Source organism: Chionomys nivalis, chromosome 5 (assembly GCF_950005125.1).
Source record: "Chionomys nivalis chromosome 5, mChiNiv1.1, whole genome shotgun sequence".
Taxonomy (NCBI): domain Eukaryota; kingdom Metazoa; phylum Chordata; class Mammalia; order Rodentia; family Cricetidae; genus Chionomys; species Chionomys nivalis.
Window position 1 is genome coordinate 22949987 of NC_080090.1, and position 27881 is coordinate 22977867.

Sequence of the window (27881 nt, forward strand, 5' to 3'; positions counted from 1 at the left end):
TCTATTGGTTGGGCTGGAGGCGGGGACCGGAGCTCAACTATAAAAGATGGGGCTGGTCAAGGCGCGCGGAGCTGCTGACAGGACCTGGTCAGAAGGGGTCCCTTTAGCAGAGCTTCAGCCAGAGCGCCCAGGGCAGCACGAAACAGCGTCTCGAGGTGTGCACTTACTCCTTCAAGCCCGCTAGGGCGCCTGCCCCGGAGCCCGGCAACTCTCGGCCACTGTCTCCGCATCCCCGGAGGACCCTTCGCCTCACCTGCGCCTGCCACGCCCCGTCCGGCCGCCGGGATGAGCGAGGTGAGCCGTGCCGCACCGGGTAGGAGGCTGCGGCTCCAGGTCCCCGGGAGGCGAGAGGTACTCTCTGGGTGGATGCCACTGCCCCTCTAGGACAGCTCCCAATCTCCCGTCTTCCTGAAGATACTGGAAAGGGGGTGCTTTTAGCCTACCAACTGTCGATAACGCTTTGGGGAGGGGGTGACTGGAGTCAGCTGTAGGCGGGAACTGAGCTCTCAGGGTGATAAGCTGTCTCTTGGGGTGCTAGTCCTCCGCATCTATCTTATTGCTCCAAGGTTACCATGGTTTTCCTTGCTGTCCTCACTTCGGTTCTGTCCAGCCTACCCTAGCATTGTGTTGTTCTCCATCCCTGGCACTTTTCACTCATGCAGTGAGGAACGTTGGGGTACCTGTCCTGCCTCCCATGAGCACTGGGGTAGAAGCAAGTCCAATCCCTGGGGAGATGGTCCCTTACAGAAGTAGACCTCCATCTTCAGCGCTGCATCTCGAAGTCTTCGGACAGGTTCTCTGATGTTCAACCAGACCCAACCCAGTCCTTTTAATTGGTTGACTCATTTCAAAGAACACTGTCCATGGTAAGACTTTGAGAAGACCTGTCCTATTGTCTGACTTGATTTGTGGCATCCCGGGCACATCCTCATATTACAACGAGGACTGTCGTCCCCGGGTGATGTTGGTATGAGCAGTAGCATCTCATGCTTTCCTTCTGTGCCCCCTCTTTCCTAGTGAGCATGTCCTTGTGTTCAATCTGTTTCTCAGGAATCCACTAGTCGTTGTTCTGCTACTTACTCAGTATGAGGCCTTAGGAGCATCACAGAATTTGTCTGTGCTTCTACTTTTTCTCTGTAAAACGAAGGTAATTCTGGTTGTTCTAAAAGATTAAATTATATGTGCAAAGTACTTTAAGCACTACCTGGCTCTGAATAGGCATTTAGTCTGGAGTCTGGATTAGCTATTGTGGTGTGTGTGTGTGTGTGTGTGTGTGTGTGTGTGCGCGTGTGTGTGTTTCAAGTTAGCTGCAGAAACCAGCATAAGAATTCCCAAGATCGCTGATGATAGAGCACTGGCCTCTAGTATGAGTGAAGTTCTGGATTCAATCTCCAGCGAGAGGAGAGAGAAATGGGGGAGGGCAGAGAGAAAGAGAGAAAGAGATGAAGAGAGAGATATGGAGGGGAGAGCGAGAGAGGCAGAGAGACAGAGAGAATTCCCTGCAGCCTGGGCCCCGGTTTAGATAGGAAAGAAGAATATTTTCAGTAGTTCTGCTGACTCCTACCAAAAGTTATCACCTAGGGTGTCAATTAGTGCCAGCTGCTATGTTGTCTTGGTTGCCATGTCCACGGAGTTTATCCTGGGAAATCCAGCGAGTCTGGTGGGCTGCAGGGGAAAGACAGTAGCTTCCACGTACCTCAGCTGGTTGTGATTGTGACCGTGGCAATCTCGCCGAAAGAAAATAATAATAAAAATAAAAGGAGTGACTTTCTCTGGCTTTTTAGCTCTCCCAAGAGAAGAGGGGCTTTCTTCTCCCCCTCATCCCCCACAACCAAGGTCTAGGGCTCAAACCACTCCTCCCACCATCGTGCTTCTAAATCTGACCATTTGAATCCAAGCCACCCCCCTTGGGAGTTTATCTGAGGCTCTGCTGACATGGTCTGTGGTTAGTTTGTGCATATGAGGAGAGACACATGGCCCCTGGGTAGGACAGGCGTTGGAGGGCTTTGAAAGGGATCTTTAGGGGTGCAACAGTGCTGTTGCATGGTAAGGAGAACAATCTGGCGTGTGGTCAGGGAAGTCATACCTTGGGGCCACTCTTAGACTGCAGCTGAATTTGGCTAGCCTTAATTAGGGACTCTGCAGAAGAGTGGGATCCTTTGGTGGGGACTCTATATGTAAGACTGCCCAGCCTCCTAAGCTGTCAGAGAAAAAACGGTTCCAGATAGCAATTTAGCCATCCAAGTTGCCTCCTACCGCAGAGAGGAGCCTTGCTTCAGGGATGATTATTTATAATATCCAGAGGCAGCCACCTGGGTGTACACAGAGACCAGCTGTTTTGAAATCAGAGCCCCAAGGGGGGGGAATATCTGTTTCCCCACAGTCTAAGAACCAGTCTGTTTTCTTCCTCTTGTAAAAAAAAAACTCTGATAAAAGCGGAAGTGTTGCCCAGAGCTCTGGAGCTCTGGGGAGACTCCAAAGGGCTTTACTTCTCCTCCTTCAAGTTGATGTGCCCAGGCCAGGAAAGCCGTGTACCCTGAATCTTATGTAAGTTTCACCTCCCCCACCTGCTTATTTCCTTGCTTCAGAGACACTGCACAAAATGGAATTGGGGCTGTCTTTAAGAGATTCATGTTTCAACTGAGGAATGACTAGAGGTGACGGTGGTGGGGTGGGGGCTCTTGACCAGGGTGACTGAAAGTGTGAGGGTCCTGGTAGAGCTGCTGAGCAGGACTGCTCGCTCTGTTTTCCCTTGGTGGCTCTTTGCTGTCACTCAGTACTGCAGCAGAGCGTTTCCCTGTGTCTCCACGCTCCTGTGCTGAGGAGCTGCAGGGACCATCGCCAGCTTGTCTGTGTTCACAGCTGGAGGCAGGACTTGATTGCTGTGAATCATAGTCTGTCTCCTGTCGTTTAATAACTTTCCCCTGGTTCCTGTGAAGCTTGGCTATAGGAAATCCATCAGTCCCCAGGGGCTCTTTCCTCTAATCCCTTTTTATGCAGCATAACTGGCTGCATGGAGCAGAACTGCAGGGTTTTGCATGTTGCATTTTCTCATCTGTGAGAAACTTAACTGGTAGAATCCTCTGGTCTGGTCCAGCAGTCACTCTCCTGAAATGGGAGCCACGGCTTCTGGTGACAATCCTCCACAGTTCCTCTCCTGAGTTTTAGCTGGCAGGGGACCGAACAAGGGACAGATCCTCTAGATCATTAGGAGAGAACTTGTGTTCTTACCTAACGGAAACAGATATTGCTCTTTAGGGATTGCCCCACCCTCACCCCACCCCCGGCCGTGCACATCCGTCTTCACCTGCAATCTTCCTCACAAAGGACATTCAATTAGAGCATCTTCTGTGAGCCAGTTGTTAGGGAGCCTGTCATCCATGTTTCTTTCTCTCTCTCTCTTATTGATGGTTTATTATTACTACGGTTAAGTTGAACAAACAGCATAGGACCGGTTACTTATTATTAGCATTTTTTTTTAATCTCTGGAAATCTATATTTCAAAACAGGGAAACCAGAATTTGGTTCACAACTTTGTTTGTCCTTTTTTTGCTCACCCATTTAGGTTACTGGCTTTAGCGGCTTGAATAAGAATTTCTGGTGGTAAGGAGTTGATGGTTTTCTCATCTTGTGATGGGGGGTGGGCAGGTGTCTAAAGATGACTCATTCTCCCAAATGGCAGCCACCATCTCACAGAATGTCAAGTTTCTGTGGGGCATGTGACCATAGGGGGTGTGGTGGGTGTGTCTGATGCATCTCTCCTGCCCATCTGCCATAGGGGTGTGGTGGGTGTGTCTGATGCATCTCTCTTGTCCGTCTGTGGGGGGTCCTAATAATGGACGTATACAGACTGTAATCCTGGCTAAGGGGAAGAAAATAAACCAACAGCTCTCTTTTCAAACTGTTGATTCTGTGGATGCTTACTTTTTTTTTATGTTCTACTCTTCTAAGTTTCTAAATCGTTTTTCGTAAGTCTGGTTCATCATAGAAAAATGAAACTTTGTTTCGCAAAAATTCTTCAAAGTAGAAAGTTGGGTATATCTTCTACAGGATAACCCCAATATGAAATATCTAGACCGTATAGTGCCAGAGTTTTAGATTTGCTGAAGAGCTCTAAAAATCATCTGGCCCAATCTCTTATTTTACAGGTGAAGAACCTGAGCCCAAATCTCATTGAGTTTGTGCAGTACTAAAAGTCTAGGGCACATTACTGCTGCTGCCTCTTTCCAAATGAATTTTTTTTTTTTTTTTTGGAATTTTTGAGACAGGATTTCTCCGTAGCTTTTTGATTCCTGTCCTGGAACTAGCTCTTGTAAACCAGGCTGGCCTCAAACTCCCAGAGATCCCCCTGCCTCTGCCTCCCGAGTGCTGGGATTAAAGGCGTGTGCCACCACTGCCCGGCTCCAAATGAATTTTCTTCAGGACTCTTTTAACTGGTTACTTTGCTGAATCTGGAAGAATCTGATTCACATGCAGAGTTTTAAAAAGTACAGCACTGAACCGGGAGGTGGTGGCACATGCCTTTAATCCCAGCACTAGGGAGGCAGAGGCAGGAGTATCTCTGTGAGTTGGAGGCCAGCTTGGTCTACAAGAGCTAGTTCCAGGATAGTCTCCAAAGCTACAGAGAAACCCTGTCTCGAAAAACAAAACAAAACAAAAAAAGTATGGCACTGGAGATTGAGCTCAGAGCAACTACTTTATCACTAAGCTATCTTTTCCCTTTAAATTTTCATTTTTAATTAATTTACTTATGGAGACATATACTTCTACCTTAACCTCCTCACATAATGGCCTCTACCTCCCAAATGGTGAGATTACAAGCATCCATCATCATACCCAGCTCCTTTTGTATGTTATTTGAGACAGGCTCATATTAGATTGCCCATACTTGCCTCAATCTTGAAATTCTACTTTTGCTCCCTCACCTCCCTTGGTATCTGACACAGGATCCCACTATGTAACTCAGGCTGGTCTGGAACTTTCTAACCTCTCTGACTCCCAAGTATTGAGACTGCAGGTATGTGTCACCCTGCCCACCTGTAGTTCTCTCTCTCTCTCTCTCTCTCTCTCTCTCTCTCTCTCTCTCTCTCTCCCTGAGAAAAGGTCTATGTAGCCCAGGCTGGCCTCAAACTCCCTGTGTGACGAAGGATGACCTTGAACTTCTGATCCTCCAGCTTCCACTTCCCTAGTACTGAGATTATGAGGGTATACCACTAAGTCAGATTTTATACAGCCCTGGGGATAAAACCCAGGGCTTTTTACTTGCTAGGCAAGCCCTCTACCAACTGAACTACATTACCAGGCCCTATCTGTAACTTCTTCTTCTGAGACAGGGTTTTTCCATGTAACAGCTCCAGCTGTCCTGGAACTTGATCTGTAGACCAGGCTAGCCTTGAACTTACAGAGATCTTCCTGCTTCTGCCTCCCCAGTGCTGGGACCAGAGGTGTACATCACCACCACCGGGCTTAATTTCTAATGAATATATTATAGATATTTTCCTTTCTTTCTTTTCTTTTTTTTTTTTTTTTTTTTTTTTTTTGGTTTTTCGAGACAGGGTTTCTCTGTGGTTTTGGAGCCTGTCCTGGAACTAGCTCTTGTAGACCAGGCTGGTTTCGAACTCACAGAGATCCACCTGCCTCTGCCTCCCAATTATAGATATTTTCTTTTTTTCTTTTTTTTTTTTTTTGGTTTTTCGAGACAGGGTTTCTCTGTAGCTTTGGAGCCTGTCCTGGAACTAGCTCTTATAGACCAGGCTGGCCTCGAACTCCCAGAGATCCACCTGCCTCTGCCTCCCGAGTGCTGGGATTAAAGGCGTGCGCCACCACCGCCCGGCTATAGATATTTTCTATAAGCAACAGAAACAGTGTGATTTAATAAAGGCTGAAAAAGAAGATAGAAAGACGTTTTGGACCCACAAGACCTCTGTATTTATCAATAGGGTATTTTGGTAGAAAACTAAATGTCTTAGTCACTGTTGCTGTAATGATACTCTAGCCGAGGCAACTTTTCTAAGTGAAAACATTTAATTGGGGTCTGACTTACAGTTTCAGAGGTTTAGTTCATTATCCTCACGGCAGAGAGCATGGTGACACACAGGTAGGTGATAGAGCAATAACTGAGAGCTAAATCATGATTCATAAACAAAGAGAGAGAGAGAGAGACAGACAGACAGACACACACACACACACACACACGAGGGGGGGAGAGAAAGAGAGAGCGCCATGCTGGACCTAGTGTAAGCTTTTTGAAACCTCACAGCCCACCCCCAGTGACACCCTTCCTCCAGCAAGGCCACACCTCCTGATCCCTCCTTAGCAGTGCCACTCTGTGGTGAGGCTTTCTTTTCCCAGCAGGAGGATGGTTAGTTTGAGCCCCCTGGGCTATGTAGCCAGCTCAGCACTGGTCTCAGGTCTGAGGGGAGATCCTCCATCAGAACATAAATGAATAAACCAACAAAGACTAAGGCTGTGGCTCGGGTGGTGGATTGCTTGCCTAACATGGACTAAACCCTCCGTTTTCTCTCCAGTACTGCATAAAATAGGATCCTGTAATCCTAGCGCTCCCAAGTTAGAGGCAGGGGGATCAGAAGTTGGAAAAGATCCTCTCCAGGTAGTGAGTTTGAGGCCTGGCTGTGTTACGTGAGAATTTATGGATACAGAGAGGAAAGAATATGAAAATGAGAAAGAGTAAACAAAACATCAAATGTTCCCCCCCCCTTTTTTTGCACAAAATCTGCACTCCTTCAAAGTTCCTTTTAAATAAATGCGTAGAAGCCTAGACTCTGCGGTTAGGTGTGGTGGTGTGTACCTATAATCCTAGTACTTAGGAGGCAATAGATAGCAAGATCAGCAGTTCAGTACATACAAAGTTCAAAATCAGCCTAAGCTACATGAGACCCTGGCTCAAGATACAGAAACAACACCAAAATCTAAAACAGCAACAAAAAAGTCAGACAATGGATTTAGACCTTGTGATCCATCTTCTCACTGATCAGGCTTGCCCAAGCCTTGTTCCCTCCCTTCCTCACTTCCTTCTTCCCTTCCTTCCAGCATTGCTAGCCCAGGCTGGCCCAGGCTTATTGGCTCAGACTAGCCTCAAACTCAGAGATGCTCCTGGCTCAGCCTCCTGACTACTAAGCTTACAGGGGTGAGGACCACAGGGGTGAGCATCAACTCAGCAGCTTGATTTCTGCTTCCCACTGGGTGAGCCCTGAAGGCTTTCTCACCTAGTTCCCAACCTCCACCCAGGGGAAGCGGTGCCATTTACCCTTCTATTGTGCTCAGTGCTGCCTCCCTCCCACACAAAGCCCTCCAGCTGAGTGTTTGCTTTGTAGGCTGTGGGGGGGATTAATACGGTTATTTTAGAACGTTAAGGCCATGGGTGGGATGCACATTGAAGATTATAGTAATAAATGAAGCTTTGGCATTACTCTCTCTCTCTCTCTCTCTCTCCCCCAAACCCTAGTCCTCAGTATGGGGTAAAGGCACAGCGCCAAGCTGTGTGCAGAGTGCCACAAATAACCACTTATTAAACCGTGGCAGCCCGGGCTGGGAGGAATGGGCAGGGGCTGTTGATTCACTGCATACCATGATTTGGCATAGGCAGGGGATTCTGCCCCTACTCTAGTGGGGGGTACTGCTATTCCAGGAAACAGTGGGGTGGCTGAGGGGAGAGGTACAAACCAGGGAACTATTCCAGAAAACAGGGTGGGGTGGCTAAAGGGAGAGGGACAAACAAGGGGTCTGGGGCTGTTTAGGGTAAAAGGCGCCTGAGATACCAGGCGCCTGGCCTATATTTTCTGTATGAGGAGAGGAATATGCATCTGTAGAAACTAGAGTACAGGTTCCCAGTTCTTTTTCTGTTATTATCTTGAGGGTGACCTTGAGCAAATCTTTCTAAAGCAGTCGGAGGACTGCAGCTGGTTGCTGCGCTGGAAGGGTTGAAACACTTCCAACAGTACTCCAAAAACAGCAGTCCGGGGTCGCGCCGGGGCACGGGATCCCGGCGGCTTCTGTCCGGGCCTGTAACCGTGACTTTCCTTTAACTCTGGTGGAGGACACTTTCAGCACTCATAGACACACCCCCGTGGGCGGGGAGGAACAAAGTCTCTTACCACCGCCTGGAAAAAGATCCACTAACTCGTGCCCCCTTTAAAACATCCACTGATTTGTGCTCCCCTTTACTTCCTGAAAACGGAGTTGGTGAAGTCTCTGGTTCACGACAATACAAAAACAAAAGGCGGGGCTCTTTTCAAGCTTGTTATTTAGAATTTTTTTTCCGGCTTTAAGTTCTTTTTGGGTTTCTCTGCCCTGGTCTACAGAGACAGAACTGTGGGTATCCGTGGCTGCTCGTCGAAGTTACGTGATTGTATTTCCATCTGCACAGCACCCAAGTCATGTCATGCAAATACAGGGTGCAGTTGGCCCGGGTACAATGGACTGGTGCTCGCTTCTGAGGATTGCTAACCCCACCGGCCGCGATCCCGCTTAAAGAGCCCCAGAGTGTGAAGAGAACAGAGAAAACTGAAGAGTTTACCCTTCCCCAAACTGGTTTTAACATGCTGCTTGGAAAAGGGGTGTGTGTGTATGTGTGTGGGGGGTGACCCTGTCTTCCCCTTCTAGTGATAATGGTTGCTGTGGTAACACCACTAAAAGGGAAAGCGACAAAGGAAGAAAAGAAACAAGGGAAGGGGTCAGGGTGAGTTAGTTCTGTAAAGCACTGAGCTATGGGGTACCTACTCCTCAATAATGGCAGCTGGGAAGGAGCAGCTAAGCAAGACAATGCTGGCTCATATAATTATTTTTGGATTTAGTTTTCTTTTTTTCTTTTTGTGTTTTATTTCTTTTTTCAAAGACGCGGTTTCATTATATAGCTCATATTGGCTTTGAACTCATGATCTTCTTGACTCAGCCTCCCCAGTGCTGAGATTATAGGCATGCTATACCATGCTTGAACACATTGTCTTTTGGGTTTTTTGTTTGTTTGTTTTTGTTCTTGGGTTTTAATTTTTTTCTTTGGGGTGAGGGTTGGATGTCCCAGGAATTGGCAATCAGTGCCCTTTTTTTCTTCTTTTCTTTTTCTTAATCAAGGGTCTCTCTATTATGTAGCTTTGGCTGTCCTGGAACTTACTATGTAGACCAGGCTGGCCTTGAACTCTCAGAGATATGCCTAACTCTGATGTGGGAAGTGATGTATGCTGTGAATGTGTTTTATTGCCATTGTTTAATAAATAAGATGCTTTTGGCCAGTGGCTTAACAGAGTAAAGCCAGACTGAAAGAGATATATAAAGAGAGTAGGTGGAGTTAGAGAGAAGCCATGTAGCCCCCACTAGGAGAAAGGGGTGAGCCTCTAGTTAGGAACTTTGCTGGTAGGCCATGACCTTGTGGTGATGCACAGATCAATGGAGATGGGTTAGTTTAGGATATAAGAGCTAGCTAGAAATACACTTAAGCTATTGGCCAAACAGTATTGCAAATAATATAGTTTCTGTGTGATTATTTCGGTTCTGGGCAGCCAGGAATGAACAAGCAGCCTCTGAGAACATAACTCTGCCTTCTGAAGGCTGAGATTAAAAGTGTGCTCCGAGGCACCTGTCTGCAGCAAGACTCTTAACCACTGAGCAATCTCTCCAGCCTCCCCTGCCCCCTTTAAGATTTATTTTTATGTGTATATAAGTGTTTTGCCTTTAATCCCAGCACTTGGGAGGCAGAGGCAGGTGAATCTCTGTGAGTTCGAGACCAGCCTGGTCTACAAGAGCTAGTTCCAGGACAGGCTCCAAAGCCACAGAGAAACCCTGTCTTGAAAAACCAAAAAAAAAAAGGGGGGGGGGTTTGCTTGTGTGTATGCAAGTGAACCATGAGCTTGCCTGGTGCCCAAGAAAGCCAAAAAAAAGGCACTATACCCCCCAGAAGTGGAGTTGCAGGTGGTTGTGAGCCAGCATGTAGGTTCTGGGAATGAAACTTGGTCCTCTGTTATAGCAGCCAGTATTCCTAACTACTGAGTCATCTCTCTAGTTCTAATAAGAAATTCTTAAAAATTTGTTTTAAAGCCTACTCTATGGTGAATCATGCCTGCAGTCCCAGCACTTAAAAGGTTAAGGAGGATTGCCATGAGTTTGATATAAGCCAGGGCCACCTAGTGAATTCTAGGTCAGCTTCAGCTACACAGTGTAAGACCATGTTTCAAAAAAGCAACAAACTCCAAACCAAACAATGAAAAAGTCTCTGAATACAAATTCTTAATCAGATATGGGATTTGTAAATATTTTCTTTTGCCTGTAGCTTGCCCCTTTCCTTTCGTAGGAAAAATTCAGTTTATAATGTTTTTCTATGTGTTTTGCTTTTGTTATATCTAAGAATTTTTTTTTGTATCCTAAAGTTGCAAAAACTTTCTCCCTATGCTTTATTCTAAAATTTACACTTAATTGTAGCTACTGCTGTCTTGTTGAGGCAGGATTTCTTTCTTTCTTTTCTTCCTGTTTGTTTTTTCAAGACAGGGTTTCTCTATGGAACAGCCCTGGCTGTCCTGGAACTCACTCTGTGGACCAGGCTGACCTCAAACTTGGAGAGATCCACCTGCCTCTGCCTTCTGAGTGCTGGGATTAAATGCGAGCGGCACCACACTTAGCTTTGAGAAAGGATTTCTCTGTGTTGCTGGCAGCCCTGCAGTGCTGTGTAGACCAAGGTGATCTTAAACTTGCATCAGTCTTCCTGTCTTTGCTTCTTCAAAGTTTAGGTCCTGTGTCTGTTTGTAGGTCATTTCTGGAAGGTGCAAATATAGTTTGAGGTGGGCTTCTTTGTTTTTTCAAACGACTGTCCAATTGTTCCCTTACTGTTTGTTGGAAAGAAGATCCCTCCTCCCCTTCCTGTCCCAGCGTCTCCCCTTCTGCTCCTTGTCACTTGCATTCCATCATTCTCTCCTCTCCCTTAAGATCGCTTCCTCCCCTTCATGGTCCCCTTTCTATTTTCATCTTGCTCATCGCCCAAGACATACACACTCCCTCCCGTCTAGAGTCTGCATGCGAAAGAAACCTGCTATTCATCTTTCTGAGTCTGGTTTATTTCTCTTCTTACCATAATGATCTTCCCTATCCTTTTAATAGTATTGTTCCTCAGACCTTGGTCCCAGGCCCACCCTGCTTCTTTTCATTCTAATGGTGCTCGGAAAACGAATTCACATCAAAGCGGGGGAACAGGCAGAGAGAGAAAGGGCGTGTTTATGTTTGAGAGTAAAAGGAACTGATTGTCATGATTCCTAGAAGAGAGAGAGAGAGGGATGAGCTGGGAGCTCAGATGGGACCGGACATCATCTGGATGCTGACAAAAGTTCTGGGAAGGTAGAGATGGGCAAAGTATATGTTTTCCTCTACTGGAATTGGAAGAACTAAAAAGGGTAGAAAGCTTAGAGGAGAGAAATACTAGAGAAAGAGAAGATGGTCTCCATCTGCATCTTAAAGCCTAAAGAAAACAGTTCCCTAACCCAGCAGGCCTTTCATCTTCTATGCCCCACCCCCATGGGAGGGGAGAGTCCACAACTTGGAGCTGCAGAGAAAACAAAAGGATGCTCATGGGAATTGGCACCTACTGCCAAGATGATGGAATGGAACATTGCTGGAATACATCAGGCCCAAAGGAGAGAGTGGCGGAGAGGAATACAAGAAAGTAGGCAAGGAAAGGAACTAGGGCTCTCTAGGGAAGGCAGGAGTTGATGGGCTTCACAGTTGCCAATTAGTGTCTGGTACTGAGGAGTGCGAAGCAATTGCTCCTGTGTGGGCAATGACACAGAATTGAGCCAAGCTCCGGGCTCGCTAGAACTGGAATAACGGTTTTGAATGTAAGCAAGGGAGTCATTTGCTGTGGAAAAGAGTGGGGTGATCTTGCACATGTAAGTCTCAGACTCACTCTGAAGGGCCAGGAGCTGGCCCTGTAAGTGAAGAATGTGACTAGTCCCTGGAGGTCAGTTTGGTGTGTCAAGAGACTCACATAGCAAGCATGGCAAGGGGGCTGGGGGAGGGGAGTAAGCTGGATGGTCAGGTCAGAGCAGGAACCTGAGTGGGTATGCATTAGACGGGGATGAAGTCCTCACAGGGCACGGAAGATGGCACCGTAAGGAGGAGGCAGGTTGCAGCACTCCCTGTGGAGCAGATGTGAAGAAGGTGTTTTGGATGTGCATTGAGAAGCTAGACTTTGGAGTCAGCTGCTTAACTGTGGGTATAGAATTAGGTCATGATTCCTGAGATCTTCCTTCCTACCTGGGGATTGCTGTGCTGTATGGGATAATCTGAATGGTCAAGTTGTTCATATTAAACTTCTTCCTCAAGTTCATGTGGGTGAAGGCATGTGTGCACACATATGCATACTTTAGTTGTCAAACTAGATGTCACATAACATAATGTTCAAGAGCCTGGACTCTAGTCGCATGGCGCACGTCTTTCATCCCAGCACTTGGGGAGGAAGAGACAGGTGGATCTTTGTGAGTTCAAGGCTAGCATGGTCTACAAAGTGAGTTCCAGGAGATCCACAGAGCAAGCCAGAACTGTTACACAAAGAAACCCTGTCTTGAAAAAAAAAAAACTAACAAACAAAACCAACCAACAAACAAAAAGGTTAGTAATATTATCTATGTGATAATAATTAACAAGGTAAGGTAACATTCCCAAGTCCTTGATTTCTGTCAGCTCTCCCTGTTGGATCCTGTAAGAAGAATAAAGACTTTGCTAAATCATTTACCATTGCTATTTCTGACCAGAAAGCAGCAGAAACTGAGAGGTTTGTGATCCACACCTGCCCAGAAGGAGGGGCTAAGAAGAGGCTGAGATGCGCAGATCTGTTGCGGCCCTTGAGTTGACATTGCTCCTTTGAAGAGAGAAGTGTTTGTAAGGGGTTTTCTCCTAGAGCCCAGGATGAATTTGCAATATGGAGCCTGATGCCTTCCATACATGTACCAGACCACCCTGATTCATCTAAAACCGATGACTTTCTAGAAAACAGCCCAGAGCACTGAAGGAGAGGACAGGGACCTGTGAGCAAGCCCAGTACCATATAGAGGCTAGTCCAACTGTCCCTACCCCCAACAAGTCACTAACAGCTAAATCTAGAAACGCAGTGCCCACAGCAGCTATTTTGAGAACTGGCCAGAAAGAATGGAGAGAGGAGGAGCAGGAAGACGAACCCTCTAGCACTTTTCAGCTAATAGTGTGAGGGAGATTTCACGGGGCGCTGGGAGCAGTGGGGACCTTACCGTACCCCTTTCTGGCCTCCTCAGTGGAAACTCTTGATCTTAGGTTATGACCTTTCATAAATATAACCCAAATGGAGCTGGGAACTCCTAGGGAGCCAGATCACAGCCACTGCTCTATTCTGAGGCCAGGACAGGCTCAGGAAAGAGGAACGCTGGCACAGCGGACGAACGTGGCAGCCTGTGTGGTTCAGCCCTGACACATCTCTTGCTTAGAGAATTTGGCTCAAGATCAGCTGACACGAGAAGGAAACAGCTTGTGTTAGTTACTTTTCTAGTGTTGTGGTAAAATGCCTCCACCAAGACAACTTATAGAAGAGTTTATTTGGGTTTATGTTTCCAGAGGGCTGGAGTCTGTGATAGCCGAGCGGAGCGGAGGCCGTTGGCGTTAGGGATTGAATGCTGAGAACAGAGGCTGAGGGCTCACGATTTAAATCAGGAGCACAATGTAGGGAGAATAAACTAGAAAATGGTGTTAAGTCTTCAAACTCTCACAATCAGCCTGCCTCCAGTGACACGCTAACCTCAACAAGCCTGCCCTTCTTGAGTCTCACCAGCGTCACCATCTGTAACTGTATGGTTTGAATGAGAATGGCCCCGAGAGGTTCTTAGGTTTGATACTTAGTTCTGAGTTGGTGGAACTGTTTGGGAAGGACTAGGAGGTGTAGCCTGGAAGAGGTTTGTCACTGGGAATGGCTTTCAGGTTTCCTAGTGTCTCTGCCTCCTGATTGTGATTTGGTTTGAGTGAGATGTGAGCCCTTAGCCTGCCATCATGGACTTCAACACTCTGGAACCATAAGCCCTATTAAATGCTTTCTGTTGTTAACTCTCCTTAGTCACAGTGTCTTATTGCAGCAATAAAAAAGTAACAAATACACTGTTGTAGTTAGGGTTTCTACTGGTGTGTGATAAAGCACTGTCTTAGTTAGGATTTCTATTGCTGTGAAGAGACACCATGACTATGGCAACTCTTATAAAGGAAAACATTAAATTGAGGGGGCTCCCTTACAGTTTCAGAGGTTCAGTCCATTATCATCATGGCAGGGAGCATGGTGGCTGGGAGTATGGCAGCATGCAGGCAGACATGGTGCTGGAGAATTTTACATTTTGATTCAGAGGTAACAGGAAGTGAACTCTCTCATTGTATGTGGCTTGAGCATATATGAGACCTCAAAGCCCATTTCCACAGTGACACACTTCCTCCAACAAGGTTACACCCATTCCAACAATGCCACACCTCCTAATAGTGCCACTCCCTTTGGGGGCCATTTTCTTTCAAACTGCCACAAGCAGCATGACCAAAAGTAACTTCCGGGGGCAAGGGTTTATTTCATGTGGCAGCTTGTAGTCCATCAGCCAGAGAAGTCAGTGCAGAAAACTGGAAGCAGGAGCTGATGCAGAGGCCATGGAGGAGTTCTGCTTACTGACTTGCTCCTCATGACTTGGTCAGCTTGTTTTCTTACAGTTCACAGGACCACCAAGCCCAGGGATAGTATTGCCCACAGTGAGCTGGGTCCCCTCACATGAAGAAAATGTACCACAGACTTGCCCAGATGATCTGGTGGGGACATCTTCTCAATTGAGGTTCCCTCTTCTAAAAGAATTCTACCTTGCCGGAAGTTGGTGGCACACGCCTTTAATCTCAGCACTCAAGGGCAGAGGCAGGCAGATCTCTGAGTTCAAGGCCAGCCTCGTCCACAGAGTGAGTTCAAGAAGAGCCAGGGCTACACAGGGAAACCCTGTCTCAGAAAAAAAAAAGGGACTCTACCTTGTATCAAGTTGACATAAAGCTAGCCAACATGTGCAGGGACAATACATATAAAGTATTCAACACTTTAGGGAACATTTCTCATTAAAATCATCACAAAATCCCCTTAGGGGAGATATTTAGCATGGGGCTCCAATTTTTTATTTTCAAAAGGGAGGAGTTGGGAGGAAGAGGAAGTTTTGATGGGTTAAGGCAATAAGCTTGGAGTCAGAGGGATAATGGTTAAAGCCAGGATAACAGAGATTTTGAAGTTAGAGAACATGCGACTATAGAACTTGCCCCTTGCTCCATGACTCTCATGTCTTGACAATTGGCCAGCAAATCCCACATATGATCTATGCTATACATTTACAGCGTGAGCAAACCTCTTGTGACGGCAGTATGGCACAGTGTAAGGTATGACCGATTAGACCATTATTTTGATCATGTGCAAAAATAAAGTAAAAATTAATTAACCCAAAAAGAGAAAAAGAAGAATGACTGGATCAGTCATCCTAGAGATTCAAAAAATAATCCTTCCTCCCATGAAGCTCTTCTGATCTACAAGAGACTAAAAGGACTTTCCTGGGGTTTCAGTATCTTGACTGGTGTCTTTTCTTCTTCTTTTTTAAACTTTTATTTATATATGTATTTTTTATGAGTGCTCTGTCTGCACACATGCCTGCAGATGCCCTAGATGGCTGTGAGCCACCATGTGGGTGCTGGAAATTGAACGGAGGACATCTGGAAGAGCAGCCAGTGCTCTTAACCGCTGAGTTCTCTTTCTAGCCCCCCCCCTTTTTTTGACAGGGTTTCTCTGTGTAACAGACCTGGCTATTTTGGAACTCATTTTGTAGACCAGACTGGTCTCGAACTCACAGGGATCCGCCTGCCTCTACCTTCTAAGTGCTGGTACTAAGTGTGTGTACCACCATGCCTGGTTTGGTGTGTTTTTAAATCCCACCCCACCCCCACTACTGTAGCTCAGGCTGGCTTGGAATTTGTAATCCTTATTCATTGGCCTCCCAGATGTTGGTATTATACATTTGTGTCTGCATATGCAGCCTCAGATTTTAAATTCTTATTTTTTTAGACACTATGTGTATGTATGTGTGTTCCAAAGCATATAAGTATACCTATATATTGAGGCTCCAGGCTAACTTTGACTATTATTTCTTAGGCTCTGTCTACTTTGTTTTTTGAGTCAGGGTCTCTCCCTGAGTTGAAACTCACTGGTAGGTGAAAGCCCCAGAGATCCACCTGTTTCTGTCTCTCCTTATGCCTTTTGTTTTTTTATGTGGTTTTTCGGGATTGGACTCAAGTTCTCAAGCATACACAGCAAGCACTTCCTGGACTAAACTATCTCTCCAGACCCATCCTCTGATTAAAAAGTAAAGATATAATAGGTAAGCAAATACTATCTTTAAAAAATATTAGACTCTATCAGTGTCTTCGTTAGGGTTTCTATTGCTGTGAAGAGACATCATGACCACAGCAACTCTTGTAAAGGAAAGCATTTAGTTGGAGCTGGCTTACAGTCCAGAGGGTTAGTCCATTATTGTCATGGAGGGAAGCATACCAGCACCCAGGCAGACATGGTGCTGGAGGAGCTGAGAGTTCTACATCCAGATCTGAAGGCAAAGAGAGTGACACTGGACCTGGCTCCAGCATTTGAAACCCCAAACCCACCTCCAGTAACACATTTCCTCCAACTAGGCCACACCTCCTAATGCCACTCCCTAAGCATTCAAATATAGGAGTGTATGGGGGCGATTCTTATTCAATTCACCAAATCAGTTTATTGTTGTTTATTTGGTTCTCAGAATAGAAACCAGGGCCTCTAACATGCTAAGTACATACTCTACTACTGAGATAAATCCTTGCTCAGACAGTACCAGTTTATGACCTTTTTTTTTTTTTTTTTTTTTTGGACAGTGTTTCACTGGTTGGCTTGGAACTGATTTTGTACACCAGAATGGCCTCAAATTCATAGAGACCTGCCTGCCTCTGCCTCCTGGGTGTTGGGATTAAAGGTGTGCATCTCCATACCTGGCTATGACCTACTTTTAAAGACACTTTCCTATGCTAAATACAGTGTATCACCATTTGTGTGAGCATGTGTGTGGGTTACACGCTGGGGGTGTGCATGTGCACATGGCATGCGTGCATACAGAAGGCAGAGGGATCCCTCAGGAAGGGTGTCATTCCTTGAACACCATCCACCTATTTTGGGATGGGTGGAGAGACAGGGTCTCTTGTTGACTTGACACTTGACACTTCTCAGCAAGCCCAGAGGTCCACCTGTCTCTGCCCCTTCAGTATTTGGGATGGCTGCGCCACCATGCCTGGGTTTTTACACTGCTTTTTTTTTTTTTTTAATTTTAAAGATTTTTATTTATTTATTATGTATACAACTTTCTGCCTCCATGTATACCCACATGCCAGAGGAGGGCGCCAGATCTCATTACAGATGGTTTGGAGTCACCATGTAGTTGCTGGAAATTGAACTCAGGACCTCTGGAAGAACAGACAGTGCTCTTAACCACTGAGCCATCTCTCCAGCCCCCTACACTGCTTCTTTGTATTGAACTCAAGTCTTCCTGCATACAAGCTAACACTTTAGTAACTGAGCTATCCTCCCACTCCATAACTCACTGTTTTGTTTTGGTTTGGGTTTTTTTGAGACAGAGTTTCCAAGACTAGACCTCGGTTTGTCAGGCAGGCTTGCTGGTCAAGTGCTTTTACCTCTTGAGCCATCTTACAACTTTTTAAATTAACTCCAACTCTGCTTCTAAATAAGCAAACAAAAATGAGAAAGTAACTTAAAGCTAAAAAAAAAAAATATTAACATAAAATTCCAGTGAGGTGCTGGGCAGTGGCGGCACATGCCTTTAATCCCAGATCTCTGTGAGTCTGAGGCCATCCTGGTCTACACAGTGAGTTTCAGGACAGCCAGGGCTGATACGCAGAGAAATCCTGTCTAGGTAGCTCCCTCTCTTCCTCCCTCCTGCTCTGTTCTCTGCCTCCTAGCCCCACCTATTCCTCTACTACCTAGCTATTGGACAGTCAGCTTTTTATTAGCCCAATCAGGTGCCTTAGGCCAGGGCAAGGTAAAACAAATGTAACACATCTTTACGTAATTAAACAAATGCAGCATAAACAAATGTAACACATATTTGCCTAGTTAAACAAATGCAACATAAACAAATGTACCGAGTCTTTGCCTAGTTAAAATAATATTCTACACCTTGCCCTTAACTCTCAGATGACAACTGTCCTTGTTTCACTGAGAAGATGGGAACACTCGATAGAGATCATCTGTACATCTGCATCCGTTGCATGCTTTCGTTCCTATCTGTTAATGCTGTGTTAGGACCCTGTCTACAGCCAACCTTTCCACTTAGGTGCTGAATCCTTTTCTTTATTGCTCATTTAGATACCTCTCTAGTAATTATCCTTTCTGTCTTCCATCATCAATTTTTCCTTCTCTACTAAATTATTCCCATCAGCATTCAGATCTCCTACTGTAACAGGCTCCTTTCTACAACCTCATATCCAGCCCAAACTATTGCCCTGTTCTGCTGTCTTTAAAGAGAAAGCTTTTTCACAGAGTTCTTTGTGCTCAAAATTACACCTGCCAATCTAACTTGTTACCACAAAACGTTTTTGACGCCTGATACTCTCTCTCCATCACTGTGATCCTAGTCTAAACGCCCACTGTCCTGCTTACAAAGGTGCCAGACCCTCCCAATTTCCCCCAAGGTCTTTCTCTTAGGTAGTTTAATCTCTGTCAGACAGACTCATCCCTGAAACACCTGATAGAGAGGCTGCCACGTGATCAGCCTCCTCACACACCTTCTGCCACGCCTCCTGAGCCAGGATGGGCTATATCCTTCCTTAAACCCTCACTATCAAAACAACAACAGAAACATGCCAGAGTCAGGCACTGCGGCACACACTTGTCATCCCAAACTTGGGAGGTGAAGGGCTGGAGGCAGGAGGATTAGTTCAAGGCCTACCCTGTCTGCATAGTGACCCCATGTCAAACAAACAAGCAAATGACAAGAAAAGTCTCCTCTTGGATAATTAAAAGATATCCCAAACTTGTTTTAAAAACAAAAACAAATAAAAAAACAAAAACAAAAACAAAACCCTCCTGATCCTGTCCGTAAAACCCACGCCATTAGCTGTCGTCTCTGTAGCAGGAGATGAGAAATCCTTCTTTTCATTTTTCAGGCCAATTCTCATTCTCAGGAGGAGAATCAACTCCCTCTATCCCACAACCACCTATACAACTAAAGTCACCTTGGTCATAGTTTGAAAATAGTACTCAAAACCTCACCACGTGCTCCCTGCGCTGCCACTGTTCTTGATTCAAGCTACCATCTTCTCTTGCTTGGTTTACTGCAGGAGTCCCGCGCCCTCCCCACAGGCTTTCTGCTTCCTCTTTCATTTGCCTTTTGTGCAAATCAGAGTTCTGCGAATGGTTTTTACTTCTAGTCCAAGAAATTCCTTACTAGGTCTCCCCCAAAGCCCTACATAATCTGTTCCCACCCGTAACTAGGTCTCTGTCCGTCCGTCTTTCTTTCCTTTCTCCACTTCAGCTATGCCTGGATCCTGATGGTCTTCAAAGAGGCGAAGACCCCAGGGTCTTGCCACGGATCTCTGCAATCTTTACCAACTCATCTCCTACAGCTTGCTCAAGTGCCACCTTTCAGAGAGACTTTTCCAGGGTTGGTGATATAGTTCAGTGTTAAAGCACTGGTCTAGCTTGCATGAGGCCCTGGATTCAATCCCCAGTACATCATCATCATCATAATATGATGATGGCTCCACAGTTGACCAGATAGATTTATCTTGATGATTGTGTAAAGGCCTGTACCTCTGTCCTTAGCTAGCAGTCATCACTTCCCTACCTTGCCCTCTTCTCTGGTACTTTTTAACCATCTTTTTTTTTTTTTTTTTTTTTTTTTGGTTTTTTCGAGACAGGGTTTCTTTGTGGTTTTGGAGCCTGTTCTGGAACTAGCTCTTGTAGACCAGGCTGGTCTCGAACTCACAGAGATCCGCCTGCCTCTGCCTCCCGAGTGCTGGGATTAAAGGTGTGCGCCACCACCGCCCGGCCCCTGAGATAGGGTTTCTCTGTAGCTTTGGAGGCTGAACTGAAACTCACTTTGTAGACCAGGCTGGCTTCAAAATCAGAGATCTCATCTCTGCCTCCCCAGTGCTGGGATTAAAGGTGTGGGCCACCACCGCCTGGCTACTTTTTTACCATCTTACACCACGGTCACCTTGTTTGTCTCAATATCCCTCGAATGAGCTCTGTGAAGGCGGGTTACTTTGTCTGGTTTGTCCTCTACAATCTCTGACATCAATAAATATCCATTGATTTAATTCTTTTTGAAAAAGGTTTTTATTAAGTAGCTTGCTACGTGGCCTGAGTTGGTCTGGAATTCATGGTAGTCCTCCTGCCTCAGTCTTGCGAATGTTGGGATTACGAGCACTCTCTATCATGCTGGGCTTATTGAATGAATGTTGATGATTTTTTTCATATGATCTTAAGACCTCCTTCTTCGAGATGTGGGAAATCTGCCGGGTCATGGAAAACTTGAATGTGCATAAGAGATCTGGGACAGTGGTACCTTCATCCCTCCACGCATATCTCACACTGTGATTCTTCTCTTCCAGCTGAACACAAAAACACCCCCAGCAACCAACCAGGCATCTGACCCTGAGGAAAAAGGTAAGTGAGGCTGGGCTAGGCCATTAGCAGAGCCAATGTAGGGAGAAACGTGATACAAGAACTGTGGATGGTTAGAAAAGGCGTGTAAAGTGTTACAGTAAAGTGATAAAAGGCCAGCGAGATGGCTCAGTGGGAAAAGGCGCTTATTTGCCAAGCCTGATGACCTCCGTTCAATCTCTAGGACCCACATGATGGAAGACAAGAAGTGGCACTCACAAATTGTCCTCTGACCTCCACACACATGGGGCACGTACAGATTCTGAAAGTAAAAAAGTAATGTATTTTAAAAGATTTGTTTATTTAAAAATTGTTTCTATATATGTGCCTGTATGAGCTTATGTGCACCACACGCTTGAAGGTGCCCAAAGAGGCGACAAGGGCTTCGGAGCCTCTGGAACTGGCATTACCGATGGTTGTGAGCCACCAGATGTGTATGCTGGGACTGTAACCCTGGTCTCCTGTGAGAGCATTAAGGACTCTTAACCGCTCAGCCATTTCTCTAGCCCCATAAAACATCGATCGATAAAAAGAAACTTCTCAGATAATCTAAGCCACTGTTCTCCATCAGACACTGAAGGGTGTGTGCTTTGGGATTTAAACCATAGGATTTAGGAATAAGTAATGAAAGAAGACATCTGTCATTTGATTCAAGGATAGCAAAACTTCTGGTGGTAATTATGCTAATTCTAAGCCTAGCACCCTAACTTTTAGAATCATCAGTTGTCTGTAATCTCCAGACTGGGGGACCTCAAAGACTCTAGCTCAAAGTGGACTCTAGGTGCTGGGTTTGAGGTTTGAGGAAAGACGTGGAATCGGTTGGGTTGACTCATCAATCTCTCTCTTTCTGTCTACAGGGAAGGCTGGCAGCATCAAGAAGGCTGAGGAGGAGGAGGAGATTGACATTGACCTGACGGCTCCAGAGACAGAGAAGGCTGCCCTTGCGATTCAGGGCAAGTTCAGGCGATTCCAGAAAAGGAAAAAGGATTCCAGTTCCTGAATGGCCAGCCTTCCCCTCACCCTTCTACTTCCTCTCTCCCCCCCACAGCTCTGGCTCTCACGTGTCTTGTCCCTTTATCCCTCTGGCCTCTCCTAGAGGCAAGCTGAACCTTTATAGATTCTTTTCTCAGGCTCTCTTAAGCCATCACAGTAGTAGAGACACAGGACTTGAGAAGAAGCCAGTTGATTGTCACTAGGCTAAGGGTGGATCAGTGCGTTGCAGAGAACAAAAGGTTTTGAGGTTTGACCCTCCTCTCCCCCTAATGTCAAGGGCAGGATGGAGAAGCCATCAGGGTGCAGTGCCTGATGGTGGGGAGATTACTCTGCTAGAGGCAGCACTCACACTTCAGGTAACACTTTCTGGTCCTTCTGCACCATCCCTCCCATCTCCCATGTTTCAGCCACAAAGCAGCTGCCCTTTCCCCTGGGCAGACATAAATCAAGGAGCTTGCAAAATGTAATGATGCATGCCTTTAGTCCCAGAACTTGGAAGGTAGAGGCAGGGGAATCTCTTTATGTTCAAGGCCAGCCAGGGCTACATAGAGAGAGACCCTGTCTCAAAAAAAAAAAAAAAAAAAAAAAAAAAAAAACTGCACCCCCCCACCCCAAAGCAGCTTCATAAATTAGTGCATGCTGAGTAGATTCCTTCCAAGGAAGGAAAGCAGGTAGAGACAGGAAAATCTTCCTTCATGGTCCAGTCTGAAATCAGAGGAGCCAAAGATGGCAGAAGGCCCAGAGGCCATAGGTCAGAAAACATTTAGGAAGGAAAGAAAAGTAGAGAAGGGAAAGATGTCTGAAGCTAGAATTTAAATTTAATTGTTAAATAAATGCTACATGAGGGGCTTTCTGGCCATTGCTAATCTGCCTACCTCTTAATCTACCCCATCTCTAGTCATCCCCAGAGCCACGTGAGCCAAGTGACACCCCTATAGTTCTCAGCCACCCCACTGTGGAGTCAGGGCAAAAATAGCCACTGTAATGTGATTTTAGCATGTTTAATAATCATAACAATAAAAAAGCCCTCGAATGGGGCCACTGAACCTCTACTAGTGTTTTTTCTTGGGTTGAGCATGAACGTAAGCCTACACTGGCCCAGGGAGGGCAGTGGAGAAACTGCATGGGTTACAGGGCGGCACGGGAAATTAACACAGCCTGAGCAAATTCCCGCTGACGCTAATCCTGCCTTCCTGCTCCTGACCTTGGCCTCACCTTGATGTGACACCCACACAGCGTCGCTCTGCTGCTGTCATCGCCCCCAGGTGCACCTGCAAGGACAATGGCTTCATGCTCTTCTGCCAGCTATGATCACCCTTGGTACATATCTCTGAAAACGAACCTTTTCTTCCCTGCTTCTTATCCCCAAATGACCTGTTCTAGATTTCCCTGCTTGGTCTTCATCCCAGATCGTCCCCTCCCCTCCTAGCATTTATAAAATTAAGAGGCGGAGACAATGGCTCTGGACACTAAAAGAGTACCACTCTTACACTGAGGGTTTTAACCAGAAATCAGCAGAAATGATTTTGAAGTGAGGTAGCGTTGCTGAGCAATGGGCTCTACACATTAACATGACTGAAGATTGTGCAAAAAAAATCATCTATACCTGCCACGCTTCTCTTTACTTTTTTTGCGGGGAGTGGCGATTAAAACAGTTTCACTGCACTAACCAGGCGTGGTGGCACATGTTTTTAATCTCAGCACTCAGGTGGCAGAGGCACGATGACCTCTTGAGTCTGAGGTCAGCCTGGTCTACAGAACAAGTTCCAGGACAGTCAGGGCTACACAGAGAAACCCTGTCTCCAGAAAAACATGACAAAACAAAATGGTTTCTCTTTGTAGTCCAGGCTAACCTAGCACTTGTTATGTAGCCCAGGATGTCTTTGAACTCACAACCTACTGCGTTAGCCTCCCAAGTGACTTGGATTACAGCCTTTATGTCCAGCTAATGGTTTTTATTTTGGTAAACTTTGCAAAAACATAAATTTTACCATTTTTTATTTTTTACTTTATATATACTATGAATTGGGGGTTTTGAGTATTTTATGTATATCGCGTTTTGCTTGCATATATGTCTGTGTACCTTGGTGAGCCTGGTGAGCCTTGGTGAGCCTGGTGTCCATGGAGGCCAGAGGAGTGCATCAGATCCCCTGGTGTCCATGGAGGCCAGAGGAGTGCATCAGATCCCCTGGAATTGGGAATATAGATAGATGATTGTCAGCCACCATGTAGCTGCTGAAAACCAAACCGAGGTTCTCTGGAGGAAAGGCCAGTGCTCTTAACAGCTAAACCATCACTCCATCCTTGAGTTCATTTTTATGTATGTGAGCGTTTTCCTGCATGTATGCATGCGCGCCGTGTGTTTGCCTGGTGTCAACAGAGGCCAGAAGGTAGCCCTGGATTTCCTTGGAACTGGAGTTCCAGGAGGTTATGAGCTGCCATGTGGGTGCTGGGAACTGAACTTGGGTTCTCTGCAAGAGCAGCGTCATCTCTCCAGTCCCCAAATTTTATCTTTTAAACAACTCCCACCCTCTATTCCTGGCCTCTGTGAATTTTATTGTTCTACTGTCCATCTCTCTGGCTTCTTTTTTTTTTTTTTTTTTTTTTAAAGACAGGGTGTTACCCTGCAGCTGGTGCTATCTTGAAACTTAAGATCCTCTTTTGAGGGTTGAGATTATAGGAGTGTACAAAAACCACCATGTGTAACTCTGTAGCAGGCCTTCTCCAAATCATGACATGGAGACTTACTATCAATTATGAACACTTAACCTTATCTTATGCCTGTCCCATTAGCTCTTATAACTTATTTTAAACTGTGTCTCTTAATCTATTTTTGCCTCAGAGTTGTTTTTTTTTTTTTTAACCTTTCATTCTGTATTTCTTATTTTTCCTGCTTCTTCCGTGTCTGACTGGCCAGTGGTTGCTGGTTGGCTGGCCCTGGTCATCTCCATCTCTTTTTCTCTTGTTCTCTTCTCTCTCAAGCCTAGATTCATCCTCCCACTTATTCTCTCTGCCTGCCAGCTCTGCCTGTCCCTCTACAGCCTAGCTATCAGCTGTTCAGCTTTTTATTGGACCAATCAGGTGCCTTAGGCAGGCAAGGTAAAACAAATGTAACAAATGCAACAGAAACAAATGTAACACATAGTTAAAGTAATGTTTCACAACATAACTTCCTTCTTTTTTTGGTCCAGGAATATAGGAATCAAAACCATGCAGCAGCCAAGTGTAAGAAACAAGCGACAGGGGCTGGAGAGATGGCTCAGTGGTTAAGAGCACTGTCTGCTCTTCCAGAGGTCCTGAGTTCAATTCCCAGCAACCACATGGTGGCTCACAACCATCTGTAATGAGATCTGGCGCCCTCCTCTGGTGTGTGGGCATACATGGAGGCAGAATGCTGTATACATAATAAATAAATTAATTAATTAAAAAAAAAGAAACAAGCCACGGTATCTCTGGAAGTCAGCCTGTATTCCAGAGTATATTCATTCCTAGCAAGCCATGGCTATGGAATATTAATAGAATTGAATACTAAGTCATAGGAAGGCCCTCTGCAAAAGGAAGTACTTCTTCCGGATGCCAGAGAAAAGAAGGAAGTTTCATTGTTATGTTTGGAATCGGATATGAGTGCAATAGAGTAATCACGGTAGTCTTAAATCTCAGCCTCGTAGGTAAATAAAAAAGGGACCCCATTGCTACAGCTGGGATGTAAAATAAGTACTCCCAGAATGGTCTTCCATAGGACCCAAGTCAGGTATAACTCCAGCCCCAAGAGGTTCAATGCTTTCTTCTAGCCTCTGTGACCACTCAAATACACATGCACATACACATTCACACACAGACACATAATTATTAATACACACTAATTATTAATAATAATAACAACAATAAACCTTTTAAAATACTCCTTGTCCTTTGGTCCATGGATGAGATGAGAAGCGACGGCACGCTACCTTGATCTGCCTCTATGACGCTGAGGCCAGGCAGAAGTTCCTGGTCCTGGCGGTGTGGCTGGTGCTAAAAGCAGTGGTGATTTCTCTGTTGTCAGCCTGTCTCTGTAGACCTGCTGTTGGAAGGGATCTGCTGAATCATTTTGCCACACTAATGTGAAGCCTATTCACGCAGCCCCAACCCCTTTGATTTCAGAAAGATAATTCTGACCCAAAACAGAGACTTGGTCATCTTCAGTTAAATCAGTGGTGTTTCTCAATGAACACTCTAAGGGCTGCTTCTCTTCCACCTGCCGTTCCTCACGACTTAAGCTGAGTTGCTTCTCTCTGCCTGCCTGGAACACTCTCTTGATGTCCACGACTTTTGATGGGCTCTCCTTGGAGCCCTAAAACTCTGCCAAAGAAATGATCTTTGAATGCTAATCACAGAGAGACTTTTTTTTTTTCTCGAGTATTTTGTCTTGTGAAACAAAAACTGGAGATCTTAACAGAAAAGATAAACAGAAGGGAAAAAAAGACACAAAGCATGGTTGGGTGTGCCTGTAATTTCAGAGCTTGGGAGGTGGAAGCAGGAATATCAGGAGTTCAAGGTCATCCTTGGCAACATACTTAGTTCAATGCTATCCTGGGCTACATGAGATCTTGTCTCAACCTCCACGCCCCAAAAAAGTTTAAAAGAAAAAAGAAACGTATGTCCATTACTTCTGACAACACATGTGTGACTTCCTCTCACATAAAGCCGTTCTCCAGCTCCAGACATCTTATCCTGTAGTTATGACACCAGGTATCCAGAATTAAGGCCACTTGTGGCTTGCACTTCTAGCTAATCTGCTGCCGGTCAGAATGCTTCCTCCTGCTCAGAAATTTGCTGGACTGGCTCAGGAAGTTCCTCCTTATTATTGTCAGTTCGTCCTAAAGGAGACAGCTTAGAACCCACTATGGTGAGGGACACTTGCAATCCCAGCACTTGGGGTTCTGAGGCAAGAGAGGATGGGGAGTTCAGGAGTAGCCTGAGCTAAGTAGTGACTTAGTGAGAGGTGAGAAACACGGAAAAACTCCCCTACCTATCTCCTAGGGAACAGCTATGAACGTGGAAGAAATAAACAGAGCAAGGGATGAGGTAAATAGAATCTCGTGTGCCGCCTTTGGGCATGTTCCTGGCCACTGATATACCGATCTGAAAGCTCTGTGAACTTTGAACCCCAGTTTTAGAGTTTTTAATAGAATCATCATTACATAACCACAATTAAGTCACCTGATGTTGGTGGTTAAATCAATTTTCACTCCCTTTCCCCTTCCTAGAGATCAGGGTTGGGCTAAAAGCTCTCATCCTCACATCACAAAGTTGGCTTCTCAGGCAGTTGACCTTGCCAGCTTCCAGGAGTCATCTTGGAGTCATAACTAACATCAGCTCTGGTGTGGCTGAATTGTGCTTTTGAACTAGCCGAGGTGGCGCAGGCCTGTAATCCCAGCACTCAGGAGGCCGGATTGCTTTGACTTGGAGAATAACCTGGGGTTACACAGTGAATTTGAAGTCAGCCTGAGCCACGTAGGGAGATTCAAGCAGGGGTTAAAGGGTTTAGGAATATTGAAAGCTGTTCCCCTCACCCTTAGCACACAGTAAGTTCCAGGGGTTCTGGGATTCCTGTGTTAAGACCTAAGGGTGAAGACAAAACATATGTGTTTAGTAGGAACTAGTCCAAGGCTTGTGTGGGTAAGGAATTTACTAGACTAGAATTAATATAAAAATTTCATGAAGAATAGACGCTTTGGACAGAAGTACAGCAGGTGGGGCTGGAGAGATGGCTCTACAGTTAAGAGCGCTTGCTGCTCTAGCAGAGGACCCAGGCTTGGTTCCTACCTTCTACACGAGGCAGCTCACAACTGCCTGTAACTTCCAACTTCCAACTCCAGAGAATCTGACAAACTCTCATGGCCTCTGTTGTCTCTCTCTGTCTCTGTCTCTGTCTCTGTCTCTCACACACACACACATACATACACAATTTAAAAAAAAAATATATATATATATATATATATAGAGAGAGAGAGAGAGAGATATCCAGGATGCAACAGGATCCTTTAACAGCAGTTTGAAGCCTCTCAGCCTTGTGGGCCATTTGTGCAGGGTCATACTTGAATAAAATCCAGAGAGCAGCTCATAATCCCAAGGTAGTAAATCTTAGATCAACACTTGTCTTCTTTGACGCACGCCACTTGGG

General features: G+C 45.7%; 1 protein-coding gene across 1 annotated transcript; it reads left to right on the forward strand.

Moving 5' to 3' along the window:
* The first annotated feature begins 33 nt into the window (after nucleotides 1-33).
* Pcp4l1 (Purkinje cell protein 4 like 1) lies at nucleotides 34-22767 on the forward strand. Its single transcript, XM_057770272.1, has 3 exons — nucleotides 34-294; nucleotides 20671-20725; nucleotides 21580-22767. Exons 1-3 carry the CDS (start codon nucleotides 286-288, stop codon nucleotides 21720-21722), a joined length of 207 nt encoding a protein of 68 aa, XP_057626255.1. The 5' UTR covers nucleotides 34-285; the 3' UTR covers nucleotides 21723-22767.
* The last annotated feature ends 5114 nt before the right edge of the window (nucleotides 22768-27881 follow it).

Excerpts from the sequence above, each read along its gene's own strand:
- Pcp4l1 (XM_057770272.1), top strand. Across the intron at positions 20,726-21,579 it reads ATCTGACCCTGAGGAAAAAG|GGAAGGCTGGCAGCATCAAG; the intron begins GTAAGTGAGGCT and ends TTCTGTCTACAG.